This window comes from Pteronotus mesoamericanus, unplaced genomic scaffold, assembly GCF_021234165.1.
Source record: "Pteronotus mesoamericanus isolate MK-2021 breed Mesoamerican mustached bat unplaced genomic scaffold, CSHL_Meso_final contig_53, whole genome shotgun sequence".
Taxonomy (NCBI): domain Eukaryota; kingdom Metazoa; phylum Chordata; class Mammalia; order Chiroptera; family Mormoopidae; genus Pteronotus; species Pteronotus mesoamericanus.
Genome location: NW_026555195.1, coordinates 146749 through 166676, shown reverse-complemented (window position 1 = coordinate 166676; position 19928 = coordinate 146749). Strand labels below are relative to the sequence as shown.

Here is a 19928-nt window from a genome sequence, read left to right as displayed (position 1 = left end):
TCGCAAAGGGCAGGGTTTCCTTGTCTCTCACGGCTGGGCGTGACTTGACCTCTCCACGTGATGCCTGATGCCCAGTCCTTGCAAAGAGGCCTCTTCGTGGCAGCTTCCCGGAGGCCGTGGAGGCCTCCAAGGCGCCCTCCCTGTACAGAGGGAAGGGCAATGCTCACTAGTTCCTCAGGGCACGTGGGGTCTCTCTGTGAGCAAGGAGGAAGATAGGAGATTTCAAAATGATCCGTAATGCCAGACGATGGATGAGCATTCCGACACTTCTCATAATGAATTCCGAAAGCTCTGCCCTTTTTTAAATTTAGAGACTTGTACTTTTTCAAAAAGGGCTCCAGTTCTGGCAAAGAATAGACTTGAAAATGTTGCCTAAAGTTGAAAGGTACATTAGTGGTTTTCTGAGATTCACTGAAATAAATTTTCGTGGCAAGAGACCCGACAAAGGCCCCCGCGTCGCCCCTGCCCTTCCCCGGAGCCCTGCCGCCGGTCTCGGCCCTTCCACAGGGGGCCACCCACTGGCCTGTGCCCCCGGCTGGGTGACTTGGCCCTGGCTCCGCTCTGCCCCTCCCCCTCGCCTGCCTTTCCCTGTGAGCCCCTCCCTGCATTTCTCTCACACACGCCTGTCTTCCCTTCCCTTCCCACCTGCAACCAACGGCCATGTGGAGCGAAGGCACGTTTTTATAGCACAGAAAGCAGCGTGCTTAGCTTCTCATTTTAGAAGCCAATTGTTGGCATTTCCTGTGTTTATTTCTTAAACCCCTGAATGAGGTGACCCTTTGCCCGCACCCCTCGGTTTCTGCACAGACTTCTGAGGCTCCAGGTGCTGGTTGGGAAGGCTCCCTGCCCCGCCCCCCGGCCTCCTTCTGTCCTTAGGGAAAGCCTCCCGGCTGCTCCAGGAGGCTCATGGCCAGGCGGGAGCTTGTAGCCAAATCAAACACATCAGCTCTGCTTTCTATTTTTGGAACCGGCCAGACAGTTCACATCACGCCAGTCTCCTGCTGGGTCAGGGTGGCCACCTTGGAGCTGGGGAAGCCACCTGGGGCTCAGGGCCGAGTGGCCTGCGCCACCGAGGTCGGCAGTGGGCCGCTGGGCTCACCAGCCTGAGCCAGGGGCCTGGTTCCACCACTTATGACTTGGTGACTCGCCTCAGGTGGCTTGGCCGTGCTATACCTCAGTTTCCCCATGTGTAAAATAAGGACCCTGCAGGGCCCATAGTGTGAGTGTGCTGTGTGGTTTCAGTAAGTACATGGTGGGGCAAAGGAGGTGACAGGGATTAAGAGGGACCAGCTCACAGTTATAAAACACGTCACGGGAGGGGATGCGCAGCCCAGGGAATATGGTCAGTACAATCGTAATAGCTTTGGGGAGTGACAGATGGTAACTAGACTTACCATGGTGATCACTTTGTAATGTATAAAAATATTGAATGACTATGCTATGCACCTAAAACTAATTTAATACTGTGTGTCACTTATAATTCACTTATAAAAGAAAAAAAACAACTAGTAGATGGCAGTCTGGGCCCCCATGCTCGGCGTCCCCGGGCCCGCCACGCTGGTCAGGAGAACCCCAACGTCGAGCTGGTCAGGGCCTGCTGGAGCGCCTGGCAAGGCGCTGCGGGGCAGGTACGCGCAGCCCCGCCGCAGCCGCGCCGAGCAAGGGCTGCCTCGCCGTCCTGTGGCCCTCTGCACGGGGCCGAGCGGCAGAAGGAGCAAGGCCCTTCCTCAACAGGACGACCCGCCTCCCCGGGGGCCCCCGGGGGCCGCCCGCGCCACCTGCCCGCCCCACCGTCCACGCTGTTCCTTTTGCTGCTGCTCTCACAGGTCCCTCTTTTCCCACCAAAAGGGGAGCTCCCTCAGCCCCTCGCACGTGCCCTCCCCACACCGCCCACCAGCAGCCAGAGCCAAGACTCACGTGGGCGCACACAGGGGCACACACAGAGAGGCACGGGGGCACCATGTGTGCACATGCACATGCAGGACACACAGGTACCATGTGCACACACATGCACACGGCTGTTGGCGTGGAGTCGCTATCTCTTGCCCTCCTGCCGTCACGCTCTCCCCTCCCTCGGCGCCACGTACACCTGTGATTTATTGGTCTGCCTGGAATGAATGAAACATCCTTCTCACAAACCGCTCCTCGCTGATAAGACAGCTCAGACCCTTTTCCCAGGTCTAATCTGCAATAAACAGAGCGCTCGCCCTTCCTCAATTAGGGGGACACCAGTGATTTTGTCCCTGACAGCATCTGCCCCCCAACCCTCACCTCACCCCCTTGGACACTGCCCCCCCCGCCCCGGAAGGCCCCTGCCCCTCCTGCCAGCATTGTCTCCACATTGTCAGGGCTTCGAGGCCACCCGCCGACCCTGACATCTGGGGAGGCTGAGGCTGGTCCACAGAACGAGGACTGAAGCAAGTTATTTCACGCGCACTCTGCTGCTCATGTGTGCAAGTAGCTTAACTACTCTGTGCCTTAGTTTCCTCATCTCTAAACTGTGCGTGACCATTGTGTCTCCCTATAGAGGTTGGTGTGAGAATTAAACGGTGGTGATATTGACGGTCCTGTACGTTCTGGAAGTCTTGTTAGCCCTGTGTCAATGTCAGTATTATTTGTATTATTATTGTTGGGGTTTATTACCACATCCAAGGAAACATGCCAGGTGGTGGGGAAAAAGCAAAGAGGCCTTGAGCCTCCTCATCCGGGGTGGGGGGAGCCTCAGCCTGGCCCACAGACCAAGGCACTCAGGCTGGGCCGAGTGCCATGTAGAAAGCCCAGCACGGCGTTGGGGACCTGACGAACGTGGTTTCCGACTCCATAGTTCAGGCAAGGCACCAGGCAACGAATGTCCATTAAGCCCCCACTGCGGGCCGGACCCCGTACTGGATGCTGGGATGGAAAGAAGAAGCTGACACGGACCAGGCCTCCAGGAACTCACGCTCTTGGGGCAGCTGACGGTCATGGCAGCCGGGACCCCGGTAGCTCACGGAAGTAGCGCAGAGTCCCAGGGCAGAGTAGAGGCTGGACAGGGGACAGAGGGGCTGACACCGAGAGGGCCTCCCAGAGGCGCTCACAGTCTCAAAGCTTGACCAAGAGTTCAGGAGGCAAAGGCCGCCTTCGAACCGATGGAAGAGACAATGGGATTCCAGCCAGATGGGACACAGGGTCTGGACACCCCGAGCAGAGGGAACTTCCCAAGCGAATGCACATGGTTCTAAAAGGGCCGGCTACCCTTGCAGGGAGATGTGCAGACCAGCCCAGGTGAGGCACCGGAGAAAGAGCTGGAGACAGAAGGCCTCACTGTGGAGACCCTCAAATGCCCTCCGCACAGAGGAATTGGTTTTTGGCCTGGAGCAGCGGGGAGCCAGCGGGGAACTGTAGCGAGACCGAGCTTTCGGAACAGTCACCTGGCCAAGCTGGAGGCAGAAATGATCAGAGTAGAATAGGGAGAGAGTCCCTGCAGCGGGCCTGGTTCTGAGACCCCCACAGGAGCCTGGACGTTTGGGTGGTCACCAGACAGCGGATCACCGCTGAGTGTATCAGTTAGCTTTTCCTGCATAGTAAACCTCCCCAGACATAATGTTTTCAAGTCAGCGAGTGGCTGAGCTCAGCTGAGATGACTCCTCTCTGTTATACCACGTGAAGTCAGCTGGGTTCATGCATTGCCTCTCTGCAGTAGAGGCCTTGCTCTTGTGGGCACGGGACGTGGGGGGCCTGGAGGGAAGAGAAGCCACGCTAGGCAGGGCAGCATGGGCTCACCCCTGGGGAGCCTGGCGAAGACAGGGCAGGGGAGAAGGAGGGAGAAACTTCTACTTTCCCAAGGAGATGGAGCACCAGACTTCTAAGCCCCAGGTACTCCATCCATAATCTTTTGAGGGATGAGCCCAGTCTGCTTAGAGAACCAATAACATACAACATCGAGGCAACACTGGATCATTTACCATGTTTTCCCACATCGCGTCTCACTTGACTCTGACAACTAAACAGCGAATCTGATTTCATTCTATCCCCTATTTTACAAATGAGGAAACTGAGGCATGGAGAAGCTAAGCAACATGCCCAAGGCCACAGGCTAATAAAATTAAGACCCAGGATTTGAACTCAGGCTTCCCAGCCTTCAAATTAGCTAAATAAATGGAAAGGGACAATTGGGGAAAGTGATTTATTCCAAGCAGGTGATTCTTATCCATGAGAAGAATTTGCATTAAAGTGATGAAAAATGAGACCGGAGAGGCTGACAGGAGCCAAGGAGTTCAGACTTTATCCAGACAAGAATACTCTCAGAAAGATGTACACAAAGGAGTGTTAGGTAGTCAGCAAATGGAGAGTGAGTGAGAGCTGGAATGGGCGGACGGATGGCCAGACTTCGGTGCCGATCGCTCTGGGACAGGACAGGACAGCGGAACACGGAGGGAGAGAGGCGTTGCGTAGCATAATCCATGCAAGACGCGATGAGGGCCCCCCTGGCCGGGCGGCTCAGCTGGTTGGAGCATCAGCCCCTACACCAAGAGGCTGAGCATTCGATGCCCAGTAGGGCACATACCTAGGTTGCAGGCTCGATCCCTGGTTGGGGCGCATACAAAAAGCCACTGATCAATGTTTCTTTCTCACATCAATCTCTCTCTTTCCCTTCCTCTCTCTCTAATATCAATAAAAACATGTCTTCCAGTGAGAATTAAAAAAGAAGAAAGGATGAGGGCCCGAGCCAGGAAGACTTTTGGGGATGGCATGGAGAGACACATCTGAGAGAGAGCAGAGGACTTACCAGGATATTTAGCAAGGCAGGGGGAAGGAGAGTGGAATCCAGAAAGAGCTGCCCATCCTGGCTTCGTCATTGGACGGGGGAGCCAGTCCCCCAAATGGGGACTATGCGCGTCTGGGATTTATCAGCCTGGTGACGTTGGTGGAGGCCGTCGGAGAGGGACGTGCTTCCTGACAGACAGTGTGTGGGGTTGGGGTTGACAGGTGCCGGGACAAGCGGGCCCTGGGAGGGAGCCGTGGCCACTGTCGGGGGAGGACAGGGAGCAACAGCCGGAGCAAGAGCAGAACAACAGACGAGAGCCCCGGAGGCCTACTCAGTCCTATCTACGCCCCGCCTGGCCTTGTCTCCAGAGTACTCATCAACACCCAACAATATATTATGCGTGGATTCCTTTCTTTTTTTTTAAAGATTGTATTTATTTATTTATTTTTAGAGAGAGGGGAAGGGAGGGAGAAAGAGAGAGAAACATCAATGTTTGGTTGCCTCTCGTGTGCCCCCTGCTGGGGACCTGGCTTGCAACCCAGGCATGTGCCCCAGCTGGGAATCAAACCGGCGACCCTTTGGTTCCCAGGCTGGCACTCAGTGCACTGAGCCACTCCAGCCAGGGCCATGTATGGATTCTTCATGATCTGTCTCTCCGCTAGGATATAAGCTCCACCTGGGCAGGCGCTTTGTGTCCCTCTGCCTCAAACAGGGCCTGACACGGAGTGGGCGCTCCATGTGAATTTTCTGAATCGATGGTGAGCGAGCCCTGGGGAGCAGATCCCTAAAAGCCTTCTCGGTCCTGTCTTTACATTCTGCGGTTCTTCACTTTGGCCAGCAGGTGGCGCACGTGTGCGCGTGAGGAATAGAGGTGGCTAGGATTCCAGGTGTCTCAGAACATGGGCAGAGGCAAAAATGAGCAAGGCGTGGATCTGATCTGCGGACACCGTTTGTCCATTCCCACAGCAGATGCTTCTCAAGCACCAACTGCCAGCTAGGCCCCTGCTCCCTCGCCCTGTGGAACTCAGACTGAGGGGTCTGAATGTCACAGGCATAGGCAGAGCCTGTGCCAGCGTTGGGCTCGTGAGCAGGACGCAGGCCAGAGTGGTAATGCAAGGGCCGTGAAGGATGCTGCCGCTTCCAGTGCGGCCTGCAAGCAGCTCTGACTGTAGCGGAACGAATTACAGGGTCAAACAAACCTGGGTCGAAATCCCAGCTCTTCCACTTCCCTGCTGTCTTACCTTAGCCAAGTACTTTGTCTTCTCTGAGCCTCCGTTCCTTAATCTATAAAGTGGAAATGCTACTAGTTCAAATACAGTCAGATCATTGCCACAGAATAGCTTAGCTTTGGGGATGCCCAGGACGCTGTGGGGTCACGGTCAGAAGTCACTTTATTCAACTGGGAGATTCCAGAAAGACCTCACGAACCCATGAGCTCAGCCTTGAAGGATGGGGAAGGGAGGCCCAGGAGAAGGGGGAAGCCCTCCAGTATCCCCAGTCAAGGAAGTGCCCTCTGCAGAGGAACCCATTATGAAACACGGTCCCCAACCGCAAGCCGAGTCCCTGGCGACCCCGAGGCCCTTGCTGCAACCTAACCCAGGAGGCTGAGAGGGAAGAGGGCACTGGCCGGGGCTGAAGGGCCCCGCCTGCGTGCAGCCGCCTCTCCTTCTCAGCCGCGTCAGTCTGTCAGTCCGTAAGTGTTCCCTGGAGCCCTCCAGAGCGGCGCTCCTCAAACACGGGGCCGCACCAGTTCCCGGGGCCCTTCTCCGATGCCAAGCCTGATTCGGGGGCCTGAGGTGGAGCCCCAGCAGCTGCATTTGTCACAAGCCCGTGGGTGGTGTGGTCCTGCGGGTGCACCTGAGCCCACGCCTGAGGCCGAAGGTCTCCAGGAGGGCGGCCGGGTCTGGTTTTCCCCAGTTATCTGCCCAGGCTGTGATGTGAAAGATGTGGAATGGAAGAAATGAGGGGAGAGGAAGGTCAGGAGGGAAGGAGGGAAGGGACGCTTCCCCTCCCGGGGCTGCAGCTGGGGCTCTGGGAGGGAGGAAGTTTCTGAAGGTGTGAGAGGCGCTGGCAGGGTGGGCCAGGGGCCTGGGGCACCCTCCCTCCAGGCCAGGCCAGTCAGCTCTCACGCTCCCACTCCCCAGCCCTGCCCTCGTCCCTGGGGGCTGGGGATGCCCCGGATGCGTAACAGCAAGCTAACCTGCTCCTACCCCTCAGCCAGGTGTCTCTGACCTGTCACCTTGCTTAGCCTGCAGCCCTCTTCCCAGCCTGTGATTCAGACAAATCCGCCTGGGGTCCCCCCTCCACCCAGAAGACCGGGGCTACCAAGCACATGCCGGGGACCGGCTTTTCCAGGACCCACTCAGGTGGTCCCCAGTCCTCAGCCACCCAACAGTTAATGCATTTTTTCCTGACTGACAACAAGCCCAACACCAAAACAGTCAACTATTTTTATCTCCAGATTAATCACAAAAGGCTAACATTTCCACCTTCCCTGTGATTAAAAATTAGAAGACCGAACTCTATAGTGGTTCGGGATAATAACCAACCCTGTGAGGGGGCTTCATGAATAATGCACGTCCAGGCTCAGGCTGCGCCAGACTCTCTCCCCTCCCGGCGCCTCAGCCCTGGGCCCCTCTGAATAGAGAGGTAATGAGTCCCCCCTTCCTTACATGGGAGCTGCAGCTGCGAGAGCGACTGTTGATTTCTATTCAGCCTCTGGGCCCCCAAACATCCTCCCCATTCACCCACCCCGCCCCCCACACCCAGCCCCATCTGCACCCCACCCCCACCCATCTGGTGTGCAGCCAGGCGAAGGCCAATCAATAATGCATAGCTGCACGAATAACCAGCGTGATAACCACTTATTTGGGAAGATGTAATCAGGGCCATTCTGCAAGTGGAGGTTTGTGTGTGTGCCTGAGTGTGTGCGTGTGTGCCTGAGTGTGTGCATGAGCGTGCGTGCGCCTGAGTCCTGACACAGCGCAGTCCGACAGCCCTCTCCCCTCGTCTTCACGCCCTTAATCCCGTGTTCCCAGCTCCTTAATCCCATGTTCCCAGCACAGCGTTGCAGGAGCTGGAGGGACGGGGATGCACCCCTCCCCACCCTTGGCTTTGGGAAAGGCCTCCTCCATCTCCACGCTGTGATCACGGGAGTTAGGAGCCTGCACAAAGGCCCAGAAACAGTTGCTTCATAAACTTGGCCCCATATTGGAATCCTCTGGGAGCTTTAAAAGCTCCTGGTGCTTGGCTCTGGCTGGGCAACTCAGTGAGTTAGAGTGTCGTACAGATTATGCCAAGGACCCAGGTTCAGTCCCTTGTCAGGGCACATATAAGAAGCAACCAATGAATGCATAAAAGAGCAGAGCAACAAACTGATGTTTCCCTCTCACTCTCTCTTCCTTCCCCTCTTCCTCTCTCTTTTAAATAAACCTCCTGCTGCTTGGGGTCCATCTCCAGAAATTGAGTTTAGTTGGTCAGTGTGTGGCCCCAATTTTAAAAACTTCTCCCAGATTCTAACATGCAGCCAGGGTTAAAAACCGCTACCTCGGAGCCAACGCATGTCCATGCTGGAGAGAACTTTCCAGGTCCCCTGTTGAACTTTGACATTTTATATCAGAGGAAATAGAAGAGGAAGAAAGGACTGCCTTCATGGCTTCACCCCCTGACAGAGGGCACAGCCCACCATACCACACCGCTGGGCTTATTTCTTCTATTCCTAAAGCTCCGCATGGTTCTTTCTGATTTTCCTGGCCCTCAGCTAGCTCAGCTGGGGTGCCTCCGCCCCGGACGCCCCATGGGGAGATGGCTGTCCCCACAAAAGGAAGGGGACAGGAGACCCAACCCCAGCCCTCCCTGCTGGAAGGGGCCGCCCATCCCGCGGAGATAAAGTCCCCTCCGCAGCAAATGTAATGCCCACCTCCGTTTATGGAAAGCCTTCATTAGCCTCCCTTTGCTCTCAGGCTGAACCCGCACCTCAGGCACTAATGAGGGGGTAAGTGGTGGGCAGGGTGGTGTCGACTGTCCAGCCCACACCCACCAGCCGTCTGCGCCCAGGGCCCCCCGGGGTCGGGGCTGGGTTGGATGAGGCAGATTTCCTCTCTGGGCCAGGGTCCTGGGCGGAGTCTGGGGCCTGGGGAGGGAGTCTCGGGAGCCCTGAGGCTTTGCTTTCCCTCAGAAAATAGAAACTTGGGGGCTGGCACTCCCTGGGCTGTGGTTGACCCGGGCCTTCTCAAGGCAGGAAGGGAGGGGCAGGGCCACAGGCCAAAGGAGGTGCTCCCGCCCAGAGCAGGCTAGGTGGGGGGCCCGGAGCTGCCTGGAGCTGCCACAGCCATCTGCCCCCAGCCCGCAGCACCGAAGCTTGCACAGGGCCTGAGGGGAAGGATGGGCTTTCTCTAGCCACTGGGTCCTCTGTTCTAGAGCCCTAGCTTGTCATTCAGTTACTCTTTGATCGTTCACTGGCAAACATGCCGTCAGCCCTTCCCAAGCCTCCAGAAGGGTCCGGCCCAGCCCCTCCCTGGGGGAGGAAGAGCAGCAACTTTCAGGTGGTCCGTAGGGTGGGGTCTGTGCGGTTGTCCAGGAGGCCAGGCAGCATCGGAGGCTGGTGCCTCCCGCGTGTCCACAAGCCCAGCACTGGAAGAGGCTCTGTGACCTTGGTCGTTCCCTTAACTTCTCTGGGCCTCTTCTCCAAATGCTTACCCTGCAGCCCACTGTCATTGTGGGATGAAAGGGGCGGCTCCACTGGCACAAGCGAACATTTACAGGCCTTGCCCCAGGCGCCAGGCTCTGCGCAGGATGCTGGGGGAGATGGCCCTGTCCTCCGGGCACCACCGTGCCAGGCAGGAAGAGCCACTGCCACCCCGGGGAGCGGGAGCGAGGATGGGTCTGGAAGAATAAATGCTGAGGCACCGCCAGGGGTCACAGGGTCCTCCCAGGCTTGCAAAGCCGCCTGCCCCCTGCCCCCTCCCAGAGGAGAGGGACCTGGCTTCCGGCCCTGGCGCTGCTGCTCCCCGGCCGTGTGGCCTTGAGCAAGTCACTGAACCCCGCGCTGAGCCTCAATGTCTGGATGTGTGCGGTTGGGATGATAATAATGCTTATCCATCAAGGGCGTTGTAATGATCCAATCAGGCGACAGACGGGACAGTGCTGTGTTTAAAAAACTGAAAAGAGGTTAAAAGGAAAGAAACTATGGCTATTCTCTAGGCAGCGGAGCTTCGCCCCTGCCCCTGGGAACAAGGTCAATGACGCCTGCCCCGTCCCCTCACAAGTTCATCATGAGCAGAGGAAGAGACGGTGATAAGAACGTCCTCTGCAAAGAAACATGCAATGCACCTGTCCAGGATTGTTGCTGTTATTATTATTACACTATAAGGGGATTATACGTTTTATGACAGTGTGGTAATTATCGTCATCAGCTCCCTCAAGTCTGCCAGCTCAGCCGGCCTGCCTGGCTGGAGGAGCCGGTTTCCCTCAGTGTGACCTCTCTCCTCCTCTCCCCACAGTGCCACCCGATGACCCCGTCATCCTGGGGGGGCCCGTGATCAGCCTGCGGGCAGGGGACCCCCTCAACCTCACCTGCCACGCAGACAACGCCAAGCCTGCGGCTTCCATCATCTGGTTGCGGAAGGGAGAGGTCATCAACGGGGCCACCTACTCCAAGGTGAGGCCCGGGGACAGGACAGGTGGGCAGAGGAGGGGCGGGGACTGCGTGGGAGGAGTCTCGCTCTGCCCACTTCTGCAGCCCTTGCTCTCTCTGCATCCTTTCTGTCGCTCCTGTTTCTCCATCTTTGTCTCTGCCTCTATCTCTGTCTCCCTGTCTCTGTCTCTTTCTCTCTTTCGACTGTGTAGCTGTCTCTCTTCCTCTTTCTCTTTCCTGGGGTAATTGTGTCAGAGGAGGACACTGAGGACAGAAGTGGCCAGGCCCAGGGTTGCCAGATAAAATGTGGGATGCCCACCCGGACCAGTGTGGCTCGGTGTGGGCGTCGTCCCACAGAGTGAGAGGTCACCGGTTCGATTCCTGGTCAGGGCACATGCCTGGGTTCCAGGTTGGATTGTTGGTCAGGGCTCATGCCAGAGGCAACTGATCAATGTTTATATCGATGCTTCTCTCCCTCTCTTTCTCCCTCCTTCCTCCTCTCTCTAAAAATAAAACATAATAGAATAAATAAAATAAATAAAATAAAATAAAATACAGGATGTACAGTTACATCTGAATTTCAGGTAAACAACAAATAATCTTTCAGTATAAGTATGTCCCAAATAGTGCATGTTGCACACTTCTGGGTCCTGCTTACATTAAAAAAATTATCCACGGTTTCTCTGAAGTTCAGGTTTAGCTGGGAGCCCCATATTTCTATTTGCTAAGTCTGGCCACCTTCTCCAGGCTGCCCAGGTAAGACCACTCAGGTGCATCCCTGCGCAGGGAGGCCTGAAACCTGCCCCAGGATCAGCATCCCGCTCCACCTGCCTATGGGGGGCGCTGTTTCCTAATTCGCGCAAAGTGCCATCAGCTGCAAGTGCCCTGAACTAACTCCTGTATGACCCATGTTGTTTATTTTCTATAGTTTATGAGGCTTCAACATCTCTAAGCCTTCCTGTGAGGAAGGACTGCCCTTCCTGTGGGTTAGCCTGTGCGACTTGCTGAGAACGCACCTTTGATATGCAAGCCAAACAATGGAGAGCTACTTCTCCCCTCCCCTCCCCTGAGGCTCCTGCCCTGTAAGAGCCTGACCAGGTGCTGGGTAACTAACCCCCAGCACCCTCCCACCCCCCTCCACCCCCTCCCCGGTCTTGGAGCTGCAGGAGCTACTCCAGCTAGCTAGCCCACAGGACCTGTTCAGATGCTTACCCAGCCCACGGCCCTCAGGAAAACCACAGCTAAGGTGCAGGCTCTGGTTTTCTCCCCTGCTCCCTCGGCCTCCTGACAGGCCCTGGGGCCACGCGTGGGGTCCCCACCTTTGGGTGCTGTGAGTACCAAACCGCCTTTTGATGGCAGTCAAGTCAACTCATGACCAATGGGCCTCACCCTACCGGATAAAAACAGAACCCCAGGTACACTTTAAGACAGCGCCCAGCACACGCCACTCAAGGAGACTGTGAATAGAGGTGCAGACAGGGCTTTGGACCATAGAGCCTCGAAAGAGGAGGGGGACCTGGAAGGAGGGACGGCCTGATTTACCGCGGCCTGATAGGGGTAGGGCTGCCCTGCTCAGCTGACAAGGGGACAGAAACCCTGGCCTCCTTCCCGTGAGTCTCTCTGGCCTCAGGCAGGTGGGAAGCTGCTCCGAGACTGCACCAGGGCCAGGGCAGGCCACACCCCCAGGCCCTGAAGCCAGAGGTTCAGGCCTTCAGCACCCTGCTCTCTCCTCCCCTCAGGCCTCTCCTCATACCACCCGCTCCCCACCCCAACCCACCCCAGCGCTTCTCTCAAGCTCCTTAGGAGGATAAGCAAAGCCTTTGCCCTCAGGGGAGGGTGTGAGGTGCCCTGTCCCCGCTTTGAGGCTGTGTCCTTCCTGTCCAAAGCTGACCCCCACCCTCTCAAGGGGTCAATCCCAGGGCTGGTGATCAAAGCCCCCACTGAGAGCCCGGTGCTGGAACCCAGAACAAAAGCCTTTCCTCACGCGAGTCCTTTCACCGGGAAGCTGCCTGGGGAGAGACACGCCCCTGGCTCCCGTCCTGGGCAGGAGACGCCTGATGTGTCCACAGCTGAGGGTGAAAAGGAAGGAGGGGGTGTTCCTTCCAGTCTGGGCATCTGTGCAGTCCCTCTCCGAGGCTGGGCCCACCTGGCCCATGCCAAGGCACATGTCCTGCAGGGCGCATGCCCTCAGCTGGTGAAGAGCAAGGTCAGAGTCCCCTTGCTGGTCCTGGGTGGGGACTACCTCGTCCCCTCGCCTTGCACCGGGCTACCGCAAACTGGAGCAGAAAGCTGTGCCCCACCCTCTGCTCACCCAGCCCTGTTCACGCCCCTACCTGCCGGTGGCAGGAACAGCCGCCCTGGGCCGCTAGCCAGGGGCCTGGTCTCCAGTCCCAGTACTGCGTAACCCCGGAAGGTCATGCCTGGGCCTCCGCTTCCTCGTCAGTAAAACAAAGAAGTTTGATCAGAAGCTCTGTGTTAGTAGGCAAGGGCTGCCAAACAACCCACACACTGGTGGATTCAACGACAGGCACGTGTTTCCTCACAGTTCTGGAGGCTGCAAGTCTGAGGTCAAGGTGCCGGCAGGGCTGGTTTCTGGTGAGACCTGGCTCCCTGGCTTGCAGGTGGCACCTCCTTGCTGTGTCCTCATGTGGCCTTCTCTCTCTCTGTGCACCAGAGAGAGACCTCTGGCACCAACTTCCTAAGGGCACCAATCCTATTGGGTTAGGGCCCCAGCTTATGACCTCATTTAACCTTACCTACCTCCTTAGAGACCCGATCTCCACGTATACTCATGCTGAGGAATCAGGGCTTCCCCATATGAATTCTGAACCGGACACAATCCAGCCAGAACCAGCTCTGACAAGCTCTGAACTTGTAACCTGGAGCCCATGGAGAAAGAGGGATGGTCCAGCAGGACTATCATGGCCCCCAGCTGCCCCCGGGCTCCCTAGGACTTAGGGACCATTCACACAGGCATCTCTGAGGTCCCAAAGGCAGAGCCGCCCCCACGCGCCATGCGTGAGGAGGGCCCAGACATGAGCGATTGATCCGGAGAAAGAGGCTGAGAGAGCACGCGCCCGCACACAGTTGGGGGCCCAATTCCTGGGAGAAGACCCTGTGGGGCATCCCTCGCTGCTCCATCTGAAGCCTTCAGCACTGCCACATGGTGGGTGGGTGGTTGGCCAGCAGGCCTGGGAGCTGGGCAGCCTCCAGCAAAGCCAGGCTTTGCCACCTTCCAGCTCTGCGACCGTGGGCCAGCTGCCTCGCCTTGTGTGCCTCGGTATCCCCATCTATACCCCGGGAACAACCACAGCACCTGCCTCAATGGAGGGTTGTGAGGCTTGCGTGGCAGGGTGAGCTCACAACAGCATGGCTGTTAGGGTCACTGCCTGACCCTCCCTTGATCCTCACAAGCGGCAAGGCCCACCCCCCACCCCCCACATTTCCTAGGTGAGAATGTCAGAGTTGTAGAGAGCAGGCCTTGTGGTCCTAACACCTGCGTTCAACTCGCATTCCATCCCACTTATGGTAACGGAGGCTCTCTGCCTCAGTTTCCCCAGCTGCAAAATGGCGCGGTGATAACCGTAGGCACCTGTAAAGGCTGCTGGGAGACTTAAAGGGAATCACGCAGGGAAAGTGCTTGGTAAAGGGCCCGGCACAGGGTCAGGGCTTCACAAAAGCCAGCTAGTGCGACTGTGTCCCTCCTCCCACGGCCCTGCCTCCCCCGGAGGCCACACAGCAGCCCTGGTTTCAGGGACATTCTTCCTGCTATTTCACCACGTGGCCAGAAGGGGGCAGAAGAGCTGGTAGGACTGAGGATGGCATCGCTGAGGAGGACCAAGCCCCCTTTACTAGGGGGGAGGATCCCCAGGCACAGGCTGGTGGTGTCTCACCTTCATCACACAGCCTCCTGAGCACCGGGCCTGGGCGCCACGGTGAGCACCCAGGGCTCTCAGTGGGTGTCTGGGTGCAGAAGCACTGGAGCCCGGGGAGCCAAGTGCAAGGCCTCTCTCCAAGTCCTCCTCTTGAACACCCAGGCCTGGGCCACCTTCTCTGGGCCTGGCACCAGAATCACACACAAACCAGGGAAGGCAGGACAGGCTGTGGGAGAAGAAGGAAGGCTGTTTGGGCTGAGCCGGGAGAGGAATCTTCCCGGAGAGCCAGGGGCCTGCACCCCTGCTGCTTTGCACGCAGCTGCCAGGTACCAGCATGAGGCCTTGACCCTGGGAGGCACTGGGTCTTCGCACCGTCGTGTGTGTATCTACTGCGAAGCCCCTTGCCATCTAGCCCTGCCTCCCTGCTTCCTCCAGCTGCCCGTGCAAGGGCCCGCCCACCGCCAGGACCACCGGTCTCACTGGGCCCCTGCTATGGGGAGCCCTGGATTAACAACCACCCCCGCCCGCCACACAGGGGCCCAGCTCCTCTCCCCACCAGTCAGCCCAGCATCCCGTCCGCCTGTCTCAGGGGCCTGGAGTCCCCACCCGTGCAGCAGCAGCCACCCGCCCTGGCCTTCCCTGTGCCGGGCACCTCTCGGGGCCCCAGGGCACAAGAGTGAGGTCCCTGCAGATGCAGGGTCGGGGCAAACCCCTGTGCCGGGCTCACCTTCCCTCACATCCCTGTTCAAGCAACGAGGTGACCACCAGCCCTCGTGGATTCCCCAGGCAGCTGTAACAAGGGGAGGCAGAGAGAGGATTTAAAAAAAAAAGAAAAGACAGCCCGCAGGGGAGGTGAGTGGAAAGGGAAGGAGGGAGGAAAGAAGGCCTTGTTGCCAGGCAATTAGGTCTCACTCGAGGCCTCCAGGGGCTATTTGCATATCCGTGAGCACCCCCTATTTAGCACAGGAGTTGGGGCCCCACCCAGTGCATTCACTCCAAACCTCAGTGCTCATCACCTGGGGACCCCAGGCAGGCGTCGCCAGGCCTCCCACGTCTTGGGCTCAGCCTGGCTCTCCACTGCCCAGCTGAGGCCCAGGCGCTGTGCGCTGTGCGTGGGAAGAGCACAGGGGCCCATGCTGCCTGCACCGGGCAGCCCCACACAGGGTGCATTCTGTCTGGGCTGCCCAGCCTCCAGGGCCACTGCCCACTGAGTGCTGAGTGCCTGCCCTCGCGGGTGGGGCAGTGGGGCACAGACAGGAAGCAGTGCCCAGGCAGCCTCCGGGGCAGCCCGAAAGCTCCTTGGAGGCAGGCAGGGGGAGGAAGCCCACCCGTGAAGGCCGCGGCTCTGGCATGCTCACCCCTGTGCGTGTGCCGTGTGTACGCCCCGCCCCAGTCCCTACCCGCACACACAGATGGGCTGGGTCCTACTGGGCCCACAAGGGCTGCCGGCAGGGCCACGGGGGCTGGGGGTGGGGTGGCCTGGGCTGGGGTCTGGCAGCTCGCCAGTGCCACCAAGCCAAAGGGAGTGCTGCCCCAGGCCTTGGAAGTGGTGGCCCCTGAAAGGAAAGACCCACCATTAATAATTCACTGGATGAGCTGATTTGCATACTAACGAAGGTTTCTGAAACAGGAGGTGGGGGGCTGGGGCCCACAGTGTGTCCCTAGAGCCAAGTTCAGTGAAGGGAAGGAGCTGGAGGGGAAGGCGAAGTGGGGCTGCGATGAGAATCAGCAACTGGCAGGACGCTCGACCTGCCCGGTCCCTCCGAGGCCACACAGAGCAAGGCTGCATTTGCATATGAGTAAAGCCGGGATGTGTAAGAGAGGAAGGAAGGGAAAGAGAAAGCAGGAAGGGGAGGTGAGAAGATTAAGAAGGAAAGAGGAGAGGAGACAGGGCCGGGATGAGCCTGGAGGCTGGACTGGGGCAGCCGCGCCATCCCGCCGGCCCCACGCTCTCCCTGGGGACCCCCAGAGCTGGGAGCCACGCCCAGAGCCTGCCTCCCTCGCTCTCCCCCGGTTTAATGAACATATCTCCCTTCTCTCTAATTAGGTGGAACAAACAACTTGAACCAGAATTTTTATTTCCCAGAAAAGCACACGCCCTGACACAGTAAATATGTCATTAATCATCGTTCTGAAGCAGAGAAGCGGTCTGGGTTGGAGGGGGGCAGGGGGGAGGCAATCCAGAGGCCTAATTAGGAGCGCAGGCCTCCCGGCTCCTCGCCCACCGGTGCCCAGATGGCCCTGCCCTCCCCCGCAAAGAGCAGAGGGGCTCCCCGCGGAGTCAAACGTATGCGCATACCCCTTGTTAGCACAATGGAAAAGTAAAGAAAAGGGCAGGGGAATAGTACTGACCTCCCTCCCCACTTCTCCCCTCTACGTAGACATACCCACCCCAGGTCTTATTTTCATCCAGGAAATTGTTCTTATTTTCGCCTGGCTATTTATAGGCGCGGGCGGTCCGAAGCAGAGCCCCAGCCAGCAGGCTACCATCAGTCGTGGCTGGGGGCTGAGCCTCTGCGCCTGTCACTCGCAAGCCCCTGTGCAGGTCCTTGTCCTGGTCTCCCTCCAGTTCTGCGCCCTGCCCCCCCGCCCCAGCCCCTGTCGCTGCCCGGACAGCCCCAGGCTGGCTCGGACTGGCCACATTCCCGTCCCCCAGACTCCTCTCTGAGGGCCCCTCTGCCCAGAGCTAAGGCCACCACCACCTCATCATGTCCCAGGGAAAGATGTGCCATGAGGCCTCGAGCCACCAGCACCTGCCATGGCCCGGGCAGTTTTCAGACGTCCAGAAGGAACAGTGTGGACAGCAGCCTGGCTCCGTGGCCCTCTCTAGCATCTCAGAGTCTGGCTTTGTCCCCGCAGGATGTGCCGATCTAGACTGAGGCTCGGGTCATGGTCCGGTGCTGGAGGCCACAAGCTACGCCCCAGCTCAAAGGACCAGACTGACCTGCGGACCCCGAGAGCAGTCCCAGTAGCCTCCGTGCCGCTCACGGCTCAGTGCCCTTGGAGGCTACACAGTGGTTCTCACTGTTACACCTTTAAGTGAAGGTCACACTAACCTCCTCCTGGTTCTCAGGGAACTGAGGTGGGAGGGCCATGGCTGACGGTCACCATTCTCAAGAGCAAATCCCAGGCCTGCCTGGCAAGTTCCTGGCTCACTTTGAACTCAGTTTTCTCTTCTGCAAAATAGAGATAATGCTCCCTTCCTTCCAGGCTCTGGTAAGATTAGAGACAGTGCCGTTGTTATTTTAAGGGAGGTTCTGAGGAAGTAAAGACTATTATTCTGTTCCCTGGCTCTAATCCTGGCAAAATGAGACTGTGCCTCGCACCCGGTTTCTGGGAGGAGTGAAGTTCCTCTCCAGAATCAGCAGTCTCCGAGGACTGAGCAGTCCCACCTCGGGAGGCCCTCCCGCCCAGCTCACCGCCCCAGCACGCATCCTCCTTCACGGGTCACCAGTGGGCTCAGCTGCCAGGGCACCGAACTGATGGGGAGGGAACTAAAAAGGGGGGCAAGGGACGGAGGGTAGCAACAATGGCGGAGGTAGCTGCAGAATGACCTCATGGCCCTGTGGGAACAGGGGATGGCAGATGGGGGGGCCAAAGGCCTTAGGGCCTGTATGAGTTTCCTCGGCTCCCCTAACAACATGCTGCACCTGGGGCTTAAAAGAGCAGGACGCATTGTCTCACTGGTGTGGAAGCCAAAAGCCTGCAACTCAGGGTTTTCGCGGGGCCCGGCTCTTTCCAAAGGCTGCAGAGAAGACGCCCCCTGGCCTCTCCCGGCCCCTCCCGCCACTCCCAGCATGCCTCGGCTTGTGGCGGCATCACTCCAGTCTCCGCCTCCTCCTTCTTATGTGTCTCTCGCTGTGTCTCCTCTTCTTGGAAGGACACCAGTCATTGGATTTAAGGCTGAGGCCAAATCCAGGATGACCTTGTCTCCAGATTCTCAACTAATTACTAATTTCTTCACTAATGTGTGAGGGCCCTATTTCCAAACAAGGTCCCATGCTGAGGCTCCAGAGGGACATGAATTTAAGGGCCGGGGCCCATTACAGGACCCTCTTACTTATTTCAGCTCCACCTCAAGGTGTAAGTTTGGTCAAGCTCTATGGCCTCTCTTGGTCTGACCTGTTTGCTCACCTGTCACATGGAAGATAATGGCATGTTCTGCTGATAACTTGGTCAGGGCTCCATGAGGTCAGGGAGTGAAATGATCTGAAAAGTTGAAAGGATTTATACAGAACAAGTAACAAAAACAGTGCGGGTGCGTTGAATCTGCCCGCCTCCCCACCCCCAGCCCTGCCCTCAGCCCCGCCCTCAGCCCCATGCCCCGGGGCCGCACCCCCGCCTGCCGGAGTGGTCACTGCCTGTCACACACATCTCAGAGCTTCGTGCAGACCCGGTGCCCCACCTCCAGAAACAAAAGGCAGATAGTTGGAGGTTACTACAATCCGTAGCACCGGCAGCCTGGTTTCCTTTATAACGTGGGGTCGGCAAGTCCACCCTGATTTTCACGCACGATGGGAAGTTTCCCTTTTATTTCTTCTGCAGCCCAGCACTCAGCCAGACGGGGGAGCGGAGGGTAACCCCAGCTCTGTGCGGAGGCGGGCGCCCTGGGGTCCTCAGCTGCCCCGCCCCCCTGCACAGGGCTCCCTCTTCCTGTAGCTGCCCGGGCCATCCCAGCGAGTCACACGGGGCCTTCTCTCCCTACCCCACCCCCAGACCCTGCTTCGGGATGGCAAGCGTGAGAGCATCGTGAGCACCCTCTTCATCTCCCCCGGAGACGTGGAGAACGGGCAGAGCATTGTGTGCCGGGCCACCAACAAAGCCATCCCCGGAGGGAAGGAGACCTCGGTCACCATCGACATCCAGCGTGAGTATCGGCCGGGCCTGGGCCAGGGCGGATGCCACCGGCACCACTGCCAGCAGCGCGGGCATTGGGAGGGATTCGCCCGGCTGACCAGCTCCCCAGGGCTCACCCCTGTCCCCTTGGGCTCCCTCTCACAGGGCATCTGAAGCAGGAACTGGGTCCGTCAGCTCTGTGGACTGGCCACGTTTGTATTTGCGGGCACCTCAAGAGCCAGCTTGTCCTTACTGTCACATGAAGTAAAAACATCTCAGATGAGGGTCTTGGGCAAAAGACACGTTTAAGCCTCTTTTCTACACCTATGTAAAGCAGAACTTCCACATCAGTACATACCCTGGTCAGCCCCTGGCCCCGGGGGCCTCACCAGGTGACCCCACACAGTCCCTTGGAGGGGAAGCCACAGCAGAGATGCTGGAAGCTGAAGGGGGCTGTCAGGGCTTGAGAGGAGAGTAGCGTCGCCTCCTCTGGAGGGTCTGTGACGACCCCCACCCCACCCCTGCCCCTGCAAGAGTCAGTCCGGGAGAGACGAGAAAGAAGAGTCAGTCCGTACTTTGCATGTATTATCTCATTTAATCTGTACAACGACCATTTGGAGTAAGAATGACTGCGGCCTCTGCCAGGGGAAACCGAGGTCCCCGAAGGCTCGCTGGCTTGTCCAAGGCCACATAAGTTTCGGGTGTAGGCAGAGTCCGTGCCGGTAACCCTCTTCCGTGCTTCTAAACGGTGAGCCCCCAGCAAATGTTTGTTATTACAACTAATGTTAACAACAATCGTGCTTCAAAGCTATGCCAACATCGTGTCCCAGAAGTC

The 19928-nt window shown here is 58.0% G+C and overlaps 1 protein-coding gene across 1 annotated transcript in view; it reads left to right on the top strand.

Annotated features, from left to right (window-relative positions):
• Nucleotides 1-19928, top strand: part of KIRREL3 (kirre like nephrin family adhesion molecule 3) — a 506536-nt gene that overhangs the window by 455026 nt on the left and 31582 nt on the right. Inside the window, exons 5-6 of the mRNA XM_054579443.1 lie at nucleotides 10249-10406; nucleotides 18974-19124. Coding sequence (XP_054435418.1) covers nucleotides 10249-10406; nucleotides 18974-19124 — 309 coding nt within the window. The remainder of the gene's footprint in view (nucleotides 1-10248; nucleotides 10407-18973; nucleotides 19125-19928) is intronic.